At 36.6% G+C, this 19,083-nt stretch overlaps 1 protein-coding gene across 2 annotated transcripts; it reads left to right on the top strand.

Moving 5' to 3' along the window:
* Positions 1-555: 555 nt before the first annotated feature.
* On the top strand, positions 556-18,387 carry LACTB2 (lactamase beta 2). Of its 2 annotated transcripts, none has more exons than XM_026115183.2 (7): positions 556-885; positions 2,338-2,501; positions 3,837-3,963; positions 6,174-6,352; positions 10,657-10,805; positions 12,170-12,251; positions 14,781-18,387. In XM_026115183.2, the coding sequence occupies exons 1-7, from the start codon at positions 764-766 to the stop codon at positions 14,819-14,821; spliced, it is 864 nt and encodes a 287-aa protein (XP_025970968.1). In that variant the 5' UTR covers positions 556-763; the 3' UTR covers positions 14,822-18,387. The 2 variants fall into 2 exon arrangements, with proteins under 2 accessions (XP_025970968.1, XP_025970969.1); XM_026115184.2 differs by having other exon boundaries at positions 558-885; positions 14,784-18,387.
* The last annotated feature ends 696 nt before the right edge of the window (positions 18,388-19,083 follow it).

Here is a 19,083-nt window from a genome sequence, read left to right on the forward strand (position 1 = left end):
TACCCACGTAAATCCTAGAAATGGCTCATGATCACACACAAGGATTGCAACTTTATTTTCATATAATGAGCACTTAGAAAACCATTGAAGCAAAAAAAACGTGCTACCACGGAACACTTTTTTCTGCTGGATGTTTTTATTATTGCTTTATGAATTGAATTCACTGATGCTATCAGGATTTTTGTAGGTAAAAAGCAATCAAGTAAACAATACTTGAAAGCAAAACTTGGAATTCTAACATTGCAAAAGGCTGCCTAACTACAGTAACAATAGCTACTTTAATTGCAGTTTAAATTGTCTTTATTCTGCATTTACAGATACTTTAAAGGGGGAACTCTTCTGCTGCGGCTTCTCTAGCAACGAGAGTTGAAAGGTGATCAACAGGAGTTTCAGAGAAGGCACTGCGGAGCCACACAGGCGACTTCAGCGCTTGGCGGACTGTAGAGGGCCTCTGGCAAAGGCGGCAGCGCCTCGAGGGCCGTGACGGAATCCGCTGAGATTTTTCTACTTCGTCACCACGCAGAGGAGATGCGCCCGTAGCTCCCGCGAACCCCTTCCTGCCTCAGCGAAGGGACGCGATGACGGCACTCTGCTGAACTACCACGCACGCTGCCCTCGGAAGCAGTCCGCCTCCAAAATGCAGCCGTGACCCCCCACCCGCACCCCGAGCGGCCGCGCGGAGCCGCTGGTGCGGCGGGGGGCGGGGCGAAGGGCGGCCGCGGCTTCCGCCTTGCCGCCGAGGCCGCGGGTGGCGCGAGCGGCGATGGCGTTGCTGCTGCCGCGCATAGAGCGGCTGTCGTCGCGCGTGGTGCGCGTGCTGGGCTGCAACCCGGGGCCCATGACGCTGCAGGGCACCAACACCTACCTGGTGGGCACCGGGCCGAGGTAACGGCGCGGCTCGCGCGGGCCCCGCCCCCCCGGCCCGGCTGGTGCCGCGGACACCGGCGGCCTCACCGAGGGCTGCTGCGCAGTTGCGCTCGCTCACCGCTGTCTTAAGTAGAAACGAGGAGGAAAGAAATCGCTGTTTTGGGGGTTTTTCTTCTCTGAACGGCGGCTGGGGGAAGTGCTGTGTAATGGGGCTCCTCGGCGGAGCTGGCCGGCGGCAGTGCGTGTTCGGGCGCGCCCCGCCGGGGCGTGTGTGGCTCCTGCAGGCGAAGCTGGCGCTGAGCGCCGCGAGGGGCAGCCGGTGCCTCGGCTGAGGGCTTGCTCAGCACCCTTTCCTCCCCGTGAGAGCGGCACCCGGCTGAGGGCTTGCTCAGCACCCTTTCCTCCCTGTGAGAGCAGCACCCGGCTCGCCTGGCCTCCTCATAACGCCAGCTGCTTTCCACTGGTTTCTCAGAGCAGTGTGTTACGGTTGTCCCTACTCGCAGTGTGGAGTGTGCAGGGTTCAAAGAAAAATGATGATTTTAACTATTAACAAAAAACAAACAAACAAAATAAAGAAGTTTTAAATGGGGGAAGGGAAGAGATGGGTGTGCCGTGAATCTATTTGCCCTGTCAAAGCTACAAGGAAGTTGCTATTTCCAAAGAAAAACGCTTATAATGGCTAATTTATAAGACTTGCTTTGTTCAGATGTTTTTGGAAGTCTACCCATAGTCAATTACAAAGGGACTTTAAATCACAGTTCTTGCAGCTTGTCCAAAGTTGAAAATTTGTGGATTTGTGTACTAGCCGCTTTGTTAACTGTTCTGTCCTAGGAAAGAATATCATAGAGGAAAGAGATATAAGATATGTATCTTATATCTCAAGTGTAGCAAGTTTTCCATTAAGGAATATTAACTTTGTAAGTCTGTCTAGTAGATTTGGGGAAAAAATTAGCCCGGACTAGCTTGCCAGCCTGGACCCTGTGTCATTCTTTGTGGAGTAACTCGAGGATCTGTAATACCCTGCTGATTCCAGGAAATTAGTACAAAGTCCGTGGATTTGATTTGCATTAAACTAGTCAAAAATAGCGAAACATTGATTTGGGTTCTCTGATGTGTGAAAGCAGGGTTGTTTCTGTCCACAGCTCAGCTGTGCCTAAAAGCAATAGTTGAATGGTATTGTGCCTAATTTAGAAAGATACTGGAGCCAAGATGGTTCTATATATGTTATGGAAATAATCTATAATCAGAATAATTCATAGAGACAGTATTGAGTATGTGTGAAAATTATTGTTTATATGGCACTTAGTTTAATGATTAAAAACTGACATAGAAGTAAAACTTAGCAACAAACAGCTGTTATTACTACATTTACATGTTTGAATGCAGTGTTGGGGGGGGTTAAACATACTTTAACTGTCACATGAGTGCTTTTACATTCTGTTTTCTCTCCCTTTTTTGGTCCATATGTAGAAGGATCCTTATTGACACTGGGGAGCCAGCTATTCCTGAATATATTGGCTGTTTAAAACAGGCACTGTCAGAGTTCAACATCTCAATTCAGGAAATCTTAGTGACTCACTGGCATCATGATCATACTGGTGGAATACCCGATATCTGTAAAAACATCCCAAATGGTAGGCCAGAGATTTCAGATATTGCTGAAAATGTATTAGATATGTGGCAAGAAACAGCTCTTACTGGGTGCTCATATGTAACAGTCAACTGGATTGTTCTTTTGGAAGCTCTGTATAAACTGCATGTAATTTCATGATACCATTGCAATATGTAGAATGAGATCAGTGAATAATCTGAGTATTATAGTTGTAGTACTACAGTTTAATACCTGTGTATAATTTCCTACTGAATTTTTCATGTTTGAATGATGAGAGAGAACATAGTTTACCATCAGCAGTTTACACAATAAGAAGAAAGAGATACAATAAAAGCTTGATACTTGTTTCTGTCTGCAGTGACAGTAGTGACAGATTTATTTTCACTTCAGTAAAAGCAGTAAAGAACTTAATAACTTCTTTCTGAAAAAGAAACACAACTTTAAGATTCCTTACAGTAGACCATTGGTAATTGTAGGTAAATTCTTAGGCCTCAAGTCATGAGGGGAAGAGGGTGGGGGAGTTTTCAGGTAAATTGTAACTGAAGATTTGTATTTCATGTTGATACGCTGCAAGTGACACTTCCATATTTATCTGAGAAGAAAATAAGCATCATGGTTAATGCTGTTCCTTGCTTTGTCAGACTTTGTCACAGGCTGCAGCTTTATCAGATTTTGTAATGTTGCCGGGGCTTATCTCCAAAGAAGCCTGGACACTACTGAAAACAGTACTGGTTTCAGTGAGGATTTTGATCTTGTCAGTCCTTAAGGATGGCTGTCAAGCCCTGCAAGAGTTATGCAGTTACCTGATTTCTAGGTTGCTGTCCATAGCATCCTTGGCTATTCCAGCCAAGTTATTCAAAGAATGTGCACAGTTTAGAACTGCATATGCTGATGGAAGTTCAGGTCAAAAAGGGAACCATCCAGTTTTAGGCAAATGCTGAATGGTGCTTTTATGAATCTTAAGTCAGATTTGAGTGCAGAAATCTCTGTGCTGCTTTAGAAGCTTGGTTTGGGGATTTGTCAAGAGTCAAGAAGGAACATTATCTGTAGAATGTAATGAATCAATAATTGAAGTTTCTTTACTAATTTGGCTTTTGCTTTTCCATCTTCAAAATTGCTGCCAGCACACAATAAAGTTGTATTCAGATTCAGAGGTTTTCCCTATTCGGTGTTTGCGGCTCTGGAATAAAGTTGCTTTATAAACTTAATATTACTGTACAGAAGTTCTTATTTTTAATTTTGCATCCATATAATGTAATGATTAATTGTGCTTCTACAAAAGTACCCTTGCTGTGGAAACAGCTTTGTTAGTGAACCATTTAAAATGTGAACCTCTTTTTTTCTTTGCTTTCTTTAGACTCTGAATATCGCATCAGTAAGCTTCCACGTGTCCCTCATCATGAAGAAATAATAGGAGAAGGGGAACATAAGTATTCATATCTTAAAGAGGGAGATGTGTTACAGACAGAGGGAGCCACACTCAGGTAAATGTCAATCTCTGCAAGTTTGCTAGATCACTTTTTCCCTCAGAATTCTGACATTTTTATGTATCTTAATTTTTAATGATTAGCAGTCCATATATCTGATCCTGCCAATACTTACTCACACAAGTAGACTTCCTATCATGATCCAGGAGGGATTTATTTACTGTTTTTATGAATATCATCAGGAATTAGCCTGCAGTCTTTGGCCAAAGAAATTAAGAACATTTACCCTGAAAAAATATTATTCCTTTAAGAAAAATCAAACAGGATTTTACACATGTTGTCACTGCTGTTAGATAAGTACTTATTTTGTGTGGGGAAATTTACAGTACTCTGTATGGATGATTTAGCATGCCTCTCTGTTTGCTATAAAAATACATCCCAAGGAGATGATTTTGTTTAATCCTTTTAGCTGTCAGGTTTTTGCAAAGTGTGAGTTCAGGAGAGCTTGTTCCCAAGAGCATGTTGCCTGTCTTGTTAGCATGAATGAATCTGAAACAAAAAGCCACTCCCTGCCCTTCCCCCCCCCCCCAAAAAAAAAAGAAAAGCTGACCCTTCTCTCTCCAGAATTTTTTCATCAACAAGGCAGGATCTGTCTGTTTACCTCATTGCTTAGGACTAATCTTGCTGTTTTCCTCTGTTAGATGTGAAGTATATCCCACTTGTAGAATGTGTCAGCTGGCTGACTGGAAGAAAACCTATAAATAAAGGATATCACTGATAAAAAGCATTTTATTTTATAAGTTTAAAAAAATAAATGGAGAGATCCAGGGGAAATTGAAGACATATCACTACCATGAGCGGCCCATGTTTGGACAAAATAAGAGATGAAAAAGAGCTTGTTAAGTTTGAATCCAAGCAAGACGGGGTGGCACATTTTGAAGTTTGCAGTTATACAGCCAAACTTTACGTTTCGTTAAAAGCATGGATTTTCAGCTTGATTCGGTCAGTATTTTAAGGATGCTTTTAGATTCCCCACTGCTTCTAAAACAATAGTATCCACATACTACGTTTTTAGTTAGCAACCTTCAAGTTTTCAAGGAGGTATGCCAGGCTGTATTTTTCGTCCATGTTGGTGGTTAAGCTTCCTGGTAAATTTTCATCAGGAGCTGGAATATAACACTTCCTACAAAACGAAGATACAATCTATCAACTTGATTTTATGTTGTCTCTGCAGGGCAATAGCTCACCTACTTTCTGCTGAACTCAGTATCCAGTAAGAGCTAGGAGCCATTGCATCAGACACCTCTGTGTTTCTGGCCTCCCAGCCCTGCCCTGACTTGGCTGGGTGCTGTTTCGAATTGGCCTGTACACCATGCTTGGCACCAGCTCTGTAACCTCCTGATCACTGCTTTGATGCTTCTGCAGTGGACGAGAAGATTCTAATGAATTGCAGTAGTGATGCTGCTCTGAGTTACATAATTTCAATTTGAATCAGTCTCAGTGTGAAGCCTTCTGCCTTTCAAAAATCTTAGTGAAAGGACACTGCAGTGCAACTTCTGAGTAGCTTTGGTTACTATATCCATATCAACTGTCCTTTCACCCTTTGCTGCATTCCAATGCAGTATTCACTCAAGCTGTGGGGTCCTAAATCCTTACCTTTCAGATATTTAATGACCTGCATATAGAACAGCTAAAAGATCATCATTCCGTGTTGTATTTGACAGCTCCGCTCCACTGTGTCATGGGGCTTTTGGGCAAAAATAAAATTCAGGAGACAGAATTTTCTCTGGGTTGGGTCCAGAAGTATATAGTGAATTTCTGAAAGGATCAGCAATATCATCCTTACCCTCTTCTGCTGAGTGCAAGTGTATGTCATTAACTTCACATTTTTCAATCTGCAAATAATGTGTCAATTCTCCTTTTCTAAAGCTTCAGAGTAAAGTCCTCTGTAACACAAATTCTGCAGCTCCCTTAACAAACTGTTAAAAAATCTTCAGATGCTATTATGATGTGCCATGTAAATAAAAGCATGTTTGAGACAATGATCTGTGTGGTTCTCTGCATGGTGTAGGAAAAGGGACTGGGGTTAGACAAAATGGTATCCTCTTAACTTTTCAAGTTTTTTCAATGCTTTTCTTCGCTAATTTTTGTATACTCCTTTATAAATGTAAGGATGTATTATTATTTGTTTCTAGCTTCTGAAAATGATGCATATGTGAGTCCTATATGAAAAATGTATGCTTTCTTTCTTTTGGTTCTTTAAACAGAGTTTTATATACACCTGGGCACACTGATGATCATATGGTTTTACATCTAGAAGAAGAAAATGCTTTATTTTCCGGTGACTGTATTTTAGGAGAAGGAACAACAGTAATTGAAGACCTGTATGAGTACATGAGAACTTTGAAAAGATTATTACAAATGCAACCAGATTTAATATATCCAGGTTTGTAATTCTATTTTAATTGCATAATTAAATGCACAATATAATTTTTAAATATCTCCTCTAAGGATTTGAGAACTCTTATTACAATCAAACATTATTATTAATGTAACAATTCAAGTTCATTAGTTAATATGTGTCCAGTGTAAAGCTGTTAAGATAACTTTATGGCCTGGAGCTTGCAGGACCATAAAATCTCTCATTGATAGATGTCTTTCTCTCATGAGGTTTTTTTTTTTTTTTTTTTTTTTCCATTTCAGGATGAGTCTTGTGCTTTTGAAGTGTTCTGTACCAAAAGCCTAGAGGCTATTGTAGAAAGCATGGAGCAGATTTGGTTTTCTTATATTACTTTATCCATGCATCTTAATACTATCCTGGCAGGAACAACAATCCTTTTAGTTCTTTGCATCTGTGTACCCTGCCAGTATGGGTAATATAATAATGTTTTTTGAGAGAGACTTCTGTCCTTTATGTCACAGATGAACTACAAATTCATCTTGGAAGGCTGCAGAACTGTAAGATAGTTATCTTAGTTAAAACTCAGCTTGAATTAGAACAAGAGCCAAGAGGTCAAACATGCTGTTCTAATAACAATTTGCTGATTCATTCAGTCAGTGACTTTGCTTTTCATTTTTTTCCCTCTACCTCCACCAAACCTTGGGAATACATTTAATTTTCATATAAACCATGTGTCTGTTTGTCAAGATTGGATTCTAAGAATTCATTATGTAACTAAGGTTTAAGCTCCTTGTTTTCTTTTTCAGAGCTATGTTTCAGGGCTTTTCCTCACCTTCTTGTTTCATCTTTTTCCCACTAGCCATTTTGAGTGACTATATCTACATTCTCATTTCTGTCTTTTTCCATTAACCTTCTATGTTTAGCCTACATAACCAAATCCCTTTTGTCTTCATTCTTAAAATATAATTCTTCTGATGTAAGTGCTCTTAAATAGCATTTTTATGCATAGATCTTAAAGGAAAATGTCATTATATGTATTTCATGGATAGGGAAGCTGACACAGAAATAGTGACTTACTCATGATTATTGACTTAACTACTGGTAAAATTAAGAATATTTTAGGTTTTTGAATCTCAATCTACTGCTCAATCAGATGTTCTTTTTTCTTTCTTAAACACCTACAAAGCACAATCTGTTTCTTTAATTAAATTTCTGCCTTTCAAAAACATATATGCTAAATTCTGTTATGTTCATCAGTTTGATCTGTTGTATTTAGGTCTCTGCTTAATTATTATTTAGATTACACATTCACTAACGTTGAATGTTTGTCCCACTTATCTGTAACTGTTTACTACACTGCTGTAAATATGTTCATGCTGTACTTCCAATTAGGAAGACAATAGGATAGTCCATGTTTTCAGTGATGAGGAGCTACATATTGAGCTGGTTTAGAACTAATTAATATTATAAGATAACTATTGCCCGGTCAAAATAATTACTTATATTATTGTTAGCTATTATAGTAAAATGGTAACTATAACAGAAGGTATTTTGTTTTATCTATACATACGGTGTAACTTGGGTCCATTGACCTTAGTATAGTTTTAAGTTTTCATAATTATTCTACTATTTCTCTCTTCCCTGTCTATGCTTTAGCACTTATATTAGGGGAGCATGATGAATTTTTGTAACAACTTGACTGCTTGCTAAGTGTGAATAGCTGAATTTGGCCAATGCTTTCCTTTCCAGGGTGTGTGGGGGTTTTTTTGTTGTTGTTGTTTTTTTTTAATTTAATGTGGAAGAGACTTCAGGCAGAGTATGCGTTACAGCCCATTTACAGCTAATACTTGATAAGAATCCTTGGGAACAGAAAAAAGGTATTTTAGCCAGCAGAGGGCTCCCAATCCTATAACAATATACAGTGTTACTTGATAAGGTAGAAAAAATGGTACTGTCTGTGCAAGGTTTTATGAGCCAATTATTTTGTGTTTTATCCTTTTGTGTTTTAATTGCTCACCTGTAAAGTAAGAGAATTGCTATTACAGGATGTTATGAGAATAAATACTGGTTGTGATTATCTGGGCTGTATAGAGGCCTCAAATAATATGAAGCTGTCTGACCTAAAGTCTAAATTATTATTGGAAAGAGGCTTGTATTTCACATTTTGAGAAAAATTTTAAATTTCTATAAGTATTAATTTGTTGGTGAAATTAACTATGTTGCTGCCCATGAAAAATGATGGATGGTACAGGTCCACACCTAGATGTAGTTCCAAGCTTTCTGATACCATTTTAAACTCTGTATGTACATACACAATGGCTACAGATCATGTGGTATAGTGGATATGAAATTTCTTTAACCTTGCAGAATGTGGGTTCCGTTCCAGATACTGACATTGGTTTTATAGTCTGCCTAAGTAAATTAAATAATTTGGAAGTGCAGGGACTGGTTTTAAGACTGTCTTGTGAGTCCATGTACAGACTTTAATTTTGAATACTTTCATGTGACATCTGTCAACAGAGAATGTAAAAGAATGGACAGTTACCATTACAGTTTCTGCTCTGCATATCTTAATACTATTTTTGTAAATTTAAATTTGTGTTTTCACAAACAGTAACATATTCACTAGCAATCTTGTTATATTCCTAACTTATTTTGCAAGGAAATAGAGCTTCAGACTAAATATATTTGAAATTAATAAATATTTGAAATTATTAAATAGGTGCATGTGGTAGCATAGTTTATAGTGACATATTGCCTATCATTTATTTATAACACTGTTGTTACATAAGATAAGCTTCAATGTGTATTTTAATTCGTAGGTCATCTGAAGTCAGTATATAAGTTGAGAATGTGCATCAATGGTTTTGACTTTTGCTGAAGGATAGTTTCCTTCGACACTACTTTTTATTTCACAAATATTCGAAACTTGAAATAGTTGCTCTTCTTCTATAAGCTGTTGTCCTCAGGCAAAATAAACTTTAAATTAAAAAGTCTTAAAACTAGAACCCCATTTAGTCAGTTAACAACTCCAAAGTACAAGTAAAGAATATGATATTGGTGAGGGTGTTTGTTTCTAAAGTCAATCTCAAAAGAAACTTTGATTTGAAGAATACCCAATAACTTAAAAAAAAAAAGTTACTTTTACTGTAGTCTCCTAATCTCACTGTTTTATAAATGACTTGGACTTTAACCTGACAGACCTGGAATTTGCTGCTGCTTTTGTATGTCAGGTATACAAGCAGAGGTATAGGAAACTTCACTGTAAAGAGCATGTCAGAAATATTCATACAACAGTGCGAGTAACTTTCTTCATAAGTAAAACATATTTTAATTTGTGCAAACGTAACTCCCGTCTGAAACATATTTTGATTTCAGCTATCATTTTAGTGTATCACGAGGCTGTATTTAACTTTCCACAAAGCTTAATGCTTTATCAATAGGAATAGCAATAGAGCCTTTTTCTAATTTGATCCAAAGACCTTTCAGTAAGTCTAGTATTACTGATCTGCCATGATAAATCCAGGGATGAAAAAAAAAGTATGTTCTGTTTATTAAGTTAAATTCAGCCAAACTTAAAATGGCCAACATAAAACCTTTCTTCTGCATTGTTCATTCCTGCCTCCATGTATCAAGATTGATTCATTGATTTTTCTTCTGTTTATATTTTTAAGCATGCAGATGAAAATATGTACTTGGGGAGCAGTGTGTGAGCGAGTTTGGAAGATTAGTCCTGGAAGATTTAACTCCCACAGTTAAACATGTTACTTCTCTCTCTTTGCTATTTACTCCCACAACAGGGACAGTAGGCTAGAACACAAGTCTTTGCCTCAGCTGTCACTGTACACAGTCCAGTATCAGTTTAAATCATCACTATCAATATCCCAGGGTGAGAAAGGCAGACAGAGGTAATAAAATAATCTGAAACTTACCTTTCAAACCCTTTTAAGTAGTGAATTCTTTTTATCCTTTTTTTTTTAAACAGACTGAAGTAGTCTTTCCTTCCTTTCTTTACTCCATCAGAAGTATTATCTTTCCCTGTTCAGACTTTTTAGATCTATATCCTTTTCTCTCCTTTTCCCTCTTCATCCTTATCAATTGCAGACTATGATGGAGACATTAAAATTTAATTCTGGCCTATTTATACTAAAAAGAAAACATGCAAAGAACCTGTTATAATGTAATATCAAGCATACTCTGTCAGAGTAGTATGTACACAGATATTGTTCCTTCCATAAGACTTCCAAGTCCACCAGAGCTTCCATCCGAGTGAGTCAGATATCTGATAGCATAGTTAATTCTACTTTTAAATAATAAGTCTGGTACATGGTACATGTGTTTCAATTCAGGTCATGGCCCAGTAGTACATGATGCAAATACTAGAATTCAAGGATACATTTCTCACCGAAATGCACGTGAACAGCAAATTCTAAGTGTTTTCCAGAAGAATGCTGGAAAATCATATACATCCTCGGAGCTTGTGAAGATAGTATACCAGGTAATTACTGATAAAAAGTTTTTGGATCCAACTGAAAAATATTGAGGTTATGTTTACAAAATTGTATGTAACAGCCTAAGTATTTGAGTGAAGACTTAAATGCAGACCATGATGGCTTTTTAAAAAAGATTTCCACATGTTCAAGACACGTGTGTGACTCTGCATTTAAATAGTATTGCTTAAGCACTTTATTGGATTGGAACCCAGATGATTCTTACTAACTTCCAGCTTCACTAACTAACTGGTGCTAAACTTGGTTTTATAGGACCAAACAAAAATAAAGTTGTAGTGTTTTGGTCAGAGTGGAAAATATAAGATGACTGCTTATTGTTTTTCTTTCATTCAGTATATTAGCAAGAAAGATACTATGTCAAAGTGTGCTTGGAGTCTCTTAAAAGATTGGTTAGAACATCTAGTTCTAGATTCATCAACCTGCAGAAGGGTGCAGGTGCACTGCAATTTGACAGGAGCTAGATATTGCATTCAGAAGTTGGGTAGTTCATGTGTGTCATTACACAGGTGTAAGGATACTTTTTTACTACTTCATCGATCTTCACATAACCTCAGTAATTTCTACATGTGGTAGAAGTCAAACGTACATGTGTACATTTGGTACAAAAGTACAGACAGCTTCTCCTGTCACTATTTGATAAGATTTTTCTCTGTACTACTAAAGATATTAAAAAAGGTGCAATTGTAGTCTTTTTAAAGATTTTTAGAAGATTCACAATTCATCAAACCATTTTTTAGGGAATTTTCTCCTGCCAGACTCATGCATTATTTGGAAAAGAACCTTTTTTAATTTTTTAGAAAAAGACATTACTTTTAGGAAGATAGTGCTGAAGAAGGGAATTTTGAGAAATACTACTGATTTTTACCTAATCAGCATGGGAAAATTTTAAGATACACTTCACTCCCTTGAAGCTGTTGGGTTTTTTTAATTATTTAATCATTTACAGATATTAATTGTTAAAGCTGTTTAAGCCCATGCAAATATGATCATGGAACAGAAGTAATAGGTATCTATGGAGAAATGCACCTTTGAATCGGTCATTAACATCTGTGAAAAAAATGCTTAGCTACGCTGACAGCTCAATACAGACCAAGTTCAGAAGAGCAGTCTTAGTGTTGGCCAAAGTTTGCATAATGCAAAAAATAAGCAAAGTAAAAATGTGTTATTAGGCTACTAGTTTAGCTGGTGTAAACTTTGGTTTACTCATTTAAGTTTTTTCTTACTATATAATTGTGTACTGAATACAGATTCTTTTCTTCTGAATTACCATGTTAATAAACCATGGTTTCTATATCAAAGTAATTGGGGGACATTTAAACAAATATAAAACATATATTTGTGTTTCCATTAGGACATTCCTGAGAATTTACTTAGAGCAGCAGAAAATAATCTCATAGTCCATCTGAAGAAGTTGGAAAAAGAAGGAAAAGTGTGTAAGTTGTGGATGGAGGGGTGGAAGGAGGCTCATTTTGATTTTCTGTGTATTGTTTCTTATAATATTTTAGCATATTGTTTTCTGGAAAAAAAATGCAATTAGTTTGTGACACAGTTCTTGTAGGTGTCATTCAGACAATTGATTTAAAACTTATCCTGGAATATATTCCTAATGCTAGCATTTATGCTTTTTTAATATTTTCTGAAATGCCTACCTAAGTATACACGTACATAGTATTTATGGAATTTCATTTTATGCTTCTGCCTTTTCTAAATATGTATTGCGTATTTGTGTCTAGAGATGGTTATATCATGTAGTGTTCCTTTCTATAATTTCAGTACAAGTTACAGTATTTAAGTAGTGCGACTATATTTAGTTGACTGTTTTTATATTTAGTTCTATTTCTGTAATAATATGAGCAATTGGAAACATCATTCCTTAGCCTCTGGCTGAATATATTTCTTTCTTTAGATTAAATAAGTATACTCTAGCCTGTCTATTCACTAGTGGATAATCACATGAATGTTTAAAAATGTTTATATTTTCAGCATTTACCAACTTAATGACATCAAGTTACCGTATTTTTTCCAACTTGGATCCTCTGTTTGTTTTAATCATAAATCAGCTATTAGGTTCAGTATTGTCTGAACATGCAAGACTTGATTTTTGTAATAATAAAGACGTGATTTTTATTTTAAGAAAACAGACTAGAATCACTGCAATACAGTTGTTACTGAGGTTCAGAAAATGAAGTCTTCAAACATACTTTGTGCAGAATGCCATGGGAACTTATTTAAATGATCCATTGGCTTCCTGCACCACCTTTTAAGTATGATCTCAATTCTTCATTATTAGCATACATGATTGAACTTAGTCCTACACATTTCTTCAGTTTGGCTACACAAGATTCCTTTCGGCTATCAGATGCTGTTGACTAAACTTGCTCCTTCCCTTTCACATCAAGAATAGCTCCTAAAGTAGCAGTAATAACAGTATTTTGTGTGTAGATGTACTGGATAAATTAACTTTCTCTTTTAAGGAAGACTTGCAACCTTCCCTACAAAAAACTCTATGTATGCATCTTAAATATTCTGGAATTAATTTATTGGATTGAGTGAGCTTATAACTTTCAAACAAACATCTATTAAGCCAGTTCTTTTCAAGACATTTTTCACGCTTGCTGGACATAAATAGCTCCATTTCCCTCAGAAGTCACTTTTGAATTTTAAAGAGACTGCAGATACGGAGCTTCAGTCAGATATCTGCTGCTTCACAAAGTAGCAACTGCTTGAAATTACTGGAAGTTTTAATAACTAGAGAGTGTACTAATCAGAGTAATTCTTGCAACTCTTTTACTCCAGTTAAAGGTCCTTGATCAAACTGTCTATTCCTGCTTTCCAAGAAGCACAAGTGCCTTTTAAGTTTTCTTTTAAATTTTTTTCTTAATATTTGATTTGTGCTCACATAGAAAGAGGAGAGCAATCTGATGAAAACACTTGTTTTTTAATGTGCTGATCTGTACGGTGTTGAAATTTTCACTAAATTTTTAAATGCAAACTAGAACCTGGATCTGTGATGCACACTTAACATCACATGACCTTTGTCAGTTTTTTCAGTTCAAATTAAGGACCTCTGCTAAGGTAAACTGATTACATTGGTCCTAGGTATTTAGCATGCAAACACTTGCATACTCACATTATTTGGTCATTTGGCTTTGATAACATGTCCTTTCTGCATAGTTTGAGTTGCAGTCTTTCAGGTTTTGTTTCCATTATAGAAGACTTGAGTTGCAGTCATAACACTGTTCACTTAATTTTCACAAAATATTTTTCCCAAGAAACATGTTGTCAGCATCAGTACTGAATATGATGGGCATGTTCTGCAGTTACTGGAGAGCTACTCCATACAAGATATGGTGTCTGCTGGAGTCACTAATTCACCACTTCATTTTAGGGGCCACACTTTATGTTGTTACATAACTTTTATAATTTCAATTAGGAGTGATACTACCTTTATTGATGCATCTATCCTAGTTGTTTTTCACATTTTTAAAACACAGCTGCTGTGAAGAGATCAAAATAATTTGTTTCTTTCTCTGCTTGATACCAATGATCATGCTCTTAATCTAGCAGAAGAGATTTGTTCCTCTAAAGTTCATAAATTCCAAAAATGCAGCAAATGCTCTGCTGCCACAAATTTCTTATTATCTACAAATGTTAATGTCCTGTCTTTTAAATAACTGTAGGATAATTCAAACCTTTTTTTATTAATCATGCTTTATATTTCTGGAAGTTACATTGTGAGAGAGTTTTTGAAAATCAGTTTCCATTAACACTGAACACTGTCCTGAAGGAAAATATTCCAACAGGCAGCCTAGTGATCTTTTTTTTAAAAAAAAAAAAGTTATGTATGTACTTATATACACATGTGCATGTTCGAGGTTGAGATATAGTCTAATGTTATAGTTATAATGTTTATATATAGCATCTAAGTATTAGTTTGTGACTAATTTGGTTTTTTTTCTTAGCAGTACATGAGGCCAACTTGAGATGGAAAAGCAATTTGTAAATTACCCAAGATTGCTCAAGGATTTTCTCAATCTGCACAGTAGCTACGTGAAAAATTAGAGTAATCCAGATGATCTCAGATAATATGTAAAATTAAAACTGATTCTTCTTTCATTTAAAAAAAGTGCTCACACAATTTCAAGGCACTGTTACAGTCAGTTAACTAATATTTTTCATGTTCTACTTTATGGGAATTTAAAAAATAACTTGATAGATACTGAGTTAATAAAATGAAATTAGTGTGTAAAACTGCATGTTACCTCTGTTTTAAAATACTGATATCAGGACTCTGTTATGAAATAGTGATGTCTCATTACCTTCCTGAGTTAGACAAGAAAACTCCTGGCAGGCAAAATGTCACTGAACCATTTTCTTCTGTTTTACTATACTTCATTTAAAATATGTCAGATTGGCTTTTGAAGTGAGTTGCCATCCTTTGGAAGCTGCAGGCAGTGAAGAAAGAGGTATGATACAATTCAAAGAATTATGTGTTCCTTGTGCTTCAGCAAGCACAGAAAATTCTTGGGAGAAATAGCAGTTTAACCAGACTTAAGTTGTCATTAGTGATCATATATGGTGTTTCTGAAATATTAAAAGCAAAGATTGCATTATGATTTATATACAGTGAAGAATACTTATCTGTTATGACATGTTGTAACAGTCTTAGACTCCTTGTTGACTGTGAGTTTTTAAATCAGAAGGAATGTTTATCTAAAAATGTAATAGTAATGTAAGCCATGTGCCATGCATATATAAAAGTAGGGATTAGCCTATTTACATCCAGTGCATTGAATGCATTCATCTTTGCAGAACGCATTAAAGATAAATAATAAAAACAGGAGAAGGAGTCTCATCAAGATGGAAGAGCAAATTTGGTTCAATGCATTAACTGTCCAAAGGGCTGGGGATAGAAGTTGAAAGGAACATGGACTAGGTTTCCAGGCACCTTCCTGATAGCTAATTTTAATTCCCAGAAATAGCATACAAAAGGTAGGTAGAATCATTTACTAGATTTAAGAGCTTGGAAAGAAGTTCAATGGTAGATATAACCATTTTAGTTTATTTTGTTTCTATCACTAGTTTCCTTTTTGGTTTTTTGTTTGTTTTTGCTTAAACCTCATTCTTGCTTATGTCTTTAGGTGTAGTTGGTGATGAGTAAATTCAGAAAAGGTCAGCAAATAGGAGGGGCATTGTTCTGTGTGTGTCTGTTAGTTCTAGTGTAGTGATGTGCTTCCTGACAAATTCTCCAGGGTCTTGCAATCTGAAACAGTTTTCAGGCTATCAGAAACTTCCTTCCTAAATGACAGGATCATTTTTGAAACCTGGTCTTTCTAAATACTGAAATCTGGAAAGAAACTTGGCAAGTATAGAGCAGCATCCCATAAACAAGAAGCAGACTGGATTGACAGCTGACAGTCTTAGGTGTTTTATGTCATTACACTTGGCCTAAAGAGCTATAAGAAACATCATGTGGCACAAGAGGGAACTCCAGCAAAAGGAAGATTTGGAAACTGTTCAGATGAGGCAACAGGTGGCCCTGTTTTTCTTTTTGGTACAGCAGTTTATATTGTATCATCAGGATGAACACAAAAACATGTTGAAACCAAGAAGCTGTATGTGTCTATATGAGAGAGGAATATAGCCAGATGCTCAAGGCATTTGCTGATTATAGCTTGAGAAAAGGATGTTCCATCCCAGTCTTAGTTAAATCCTGTGCCTTACATTCTGTGGAGATGACCTGATTTCTTTTTAGATTGAGGTGGGGAATGGATTCAAGACTATATTGCAAAAAGGATTTTAATTTTTATCACATTCCAACCAAATGAATTTCATTTCTGCAGTATATTACATCCATATCTATATGGTATGCAATTAGGGGTACACTTCTATCATCATTGTTGAAATAGTGTTCTTTTTACTTCAGAGTTACAAAATACTGGTATAGCCAATATCGATATTGGAGGGAGGGATTTCTAGGGTGTAAAACATCTTGGTGTCAAAATATGAATGCTTGTTCAAAATCAGCTTCTCTTTCTTTAAATTAAAAGAAGGAAGGAAACTTTCCTGTTGTTTTTAGTACCCTAGATCATCTCCAGATACCAAGAATCCCTGTCTCCCTCACTTAATAAATTTCTATGGTATTTCCTGAGCATTTTCACAGCTAGCTTTATTCATTGCATTTTACCTGTGGTTCAGAAAATTCTTAATTTAATGCTTGAGCCTGATTGTAAGTCTGGCTTTTATTGACAAGTCTTGTTCAAAATCCTGACCTGCATGTCAGCTTCAGAACCATTATTCCTGTGTATGTTTTTAAATTATTTTCATTTTCCTTTTTTATATATGAAAGATACTGCAACTGTAAATAATCAGTCTGCACAGCTCCCAGATTAAGGGATGTTACAATTTTAAACCCGAGTTTCAAATTTAGCAGCAATTAATCATTTCAAGATATGTTGCTTTATACTACAGTTCCGTTCTCAGGGAACTGTGTCATTTTGTTCTTTTAACCCAGTGAATTCTCTCCTCTTCCTGCCCATATTGATCACATCATTCCTTCATATCATCTTTATTGCATTTCTCAGTTCTTACCTTTCTCAGTTCTTCCTTTCCTGCTTGTTTAACACAATTCATTCTAAACAGAGAAATTTTGATTGTCACCCACTAATTCTAAAAGCCTAGCCTACTTACTGGTAAAGTAATTCAACACAGACTGTTGAACGCTTATATAATTTTTTTTTTTAATCTTACAGTTAATGGGTGTCAAGGAAAGTTGCTTTCAGGAGCAAGAGGCTCTGAGACATTTTTGTCCTACTTCTGTGTCTTCATTCCTACACACAACATGTGGACTAGTATTCTAATAAAAGCAATATAGCAGGGACAAATTAGGAAGACAGCAGTTTGATCACCAGTGTTATAAAGCAGATGAACTGTTGCCTTCTAGAAAAACAAACTTCTTGTCAGTTTTACATGTAGGAAGATCAAGGCAATAGTCCACACCGAAGGCTAGAGACAATAATTTTGCTAAAATGTTACTGGAAAAATTAAGAACACCAAATACTTTTAGGAATTTTTGTCTTGACAGTGAATTTAGGCATTATGTGTCTTTCTGATACTTTGACTATGATAACAAACCTGGAGAATTTCTGAATTTTAGTCTACAAAACATGAAATTGTTTATGAAGGAAAACTCAAAAGATACCAACTGAGGAGGATGGCAAAGCATGGCAACATTAAATACAATCTTCAGTTTTGTTACTAGCACTGGAATATTTGAACCCTTTGAACGTTATTTCACAGTGATGTTACTGAAGTAGTGTACCTCTTAATTTAAGGAAATTATGCGTGACAAGATGCATTTCAAGTTACTCATTACCTGTTATTTTCTCATCAGAGAAGGTGATTTTAGATTGCGATTTCATCTAAGATGTTTCTTTTCTACATTTGTGGTATTTTTTACTATAACACTTAAGAGCTATGTTAATGATATGTAAAGACTTACTAAAATACTGCATTTATACATGTATTGTTACTTCTGTGCACTTTAATAAAGTGAAATAAGAATTACAATTCTAAAATGTATCTTCTTAAAGTACTCCTAAAGGGAGAGTTCTCTCCTTTCCAAATACAGTTACAGTCAGTTGTTATTCATAAATTCAGTTTTTACGCATGTTGGAATAGATGAAACACTTACTGCTCATGCACTAATCGGTCTGCTGTATAAGTCTGCTATGTAACTGGTCCATACGGTTAGAAAGAAAGCAGCCTGCCGCTAGCGGTTCACAACGTACATGGTGCACACTCTCCTCCACGTTTCGGCAAGGCAAACCAATCCTCAGCAGTTCCAGCTTAACCTCCCGGCCTCCCTTCGTTAGCTGCCGGCAGCAAAATCCAGCCTGTCGGTGCTTTCGCCGCAGCTGTGAATTGCTCCTTTTCTAGAGCGTGGTCTTTCTTCTCCGTATGTCTGTCTGGCTTTAATGAATAAAAGCACCATGAACTGGGGAGATGCGGGGGACAGTTTATTCTGGCCTGGATGTTTTCTGCCCTTGTGCTGATTTCTCGGACCTTTTCCTTCGTCTGCTTAAAGTTATTAACAGCCTGCTGTTTTATTATCCCTCGCTAGAGTCCCTTTTACTGTCCCTGCTTCCTCCTGCACTTCCCATTTAGCCTGTCTTCCTTTGTACTCGGGTAACTTTTCTTACCGGATGTTCTGTTATTGTCTCTAGGGTCTCTATTTCCACATTAGGATTTAAGCAGACGGGACGG

Source organism: Dromaius novaehollandiae, chromosome 2 (assembly GCF_036370855.1).
Source record: "Dromaius novaehollandiae isolate bDroNov1 chromosome 2, bDroNov1.hap1, whole genome shotgun sequence".
NCBI classification, from domain to species: Eukaryota; Metazoa; Chordata; class Aves; order Casuariiformes; family Dromaiidae; genus Dromaius; species Dromaius novaehollandiae.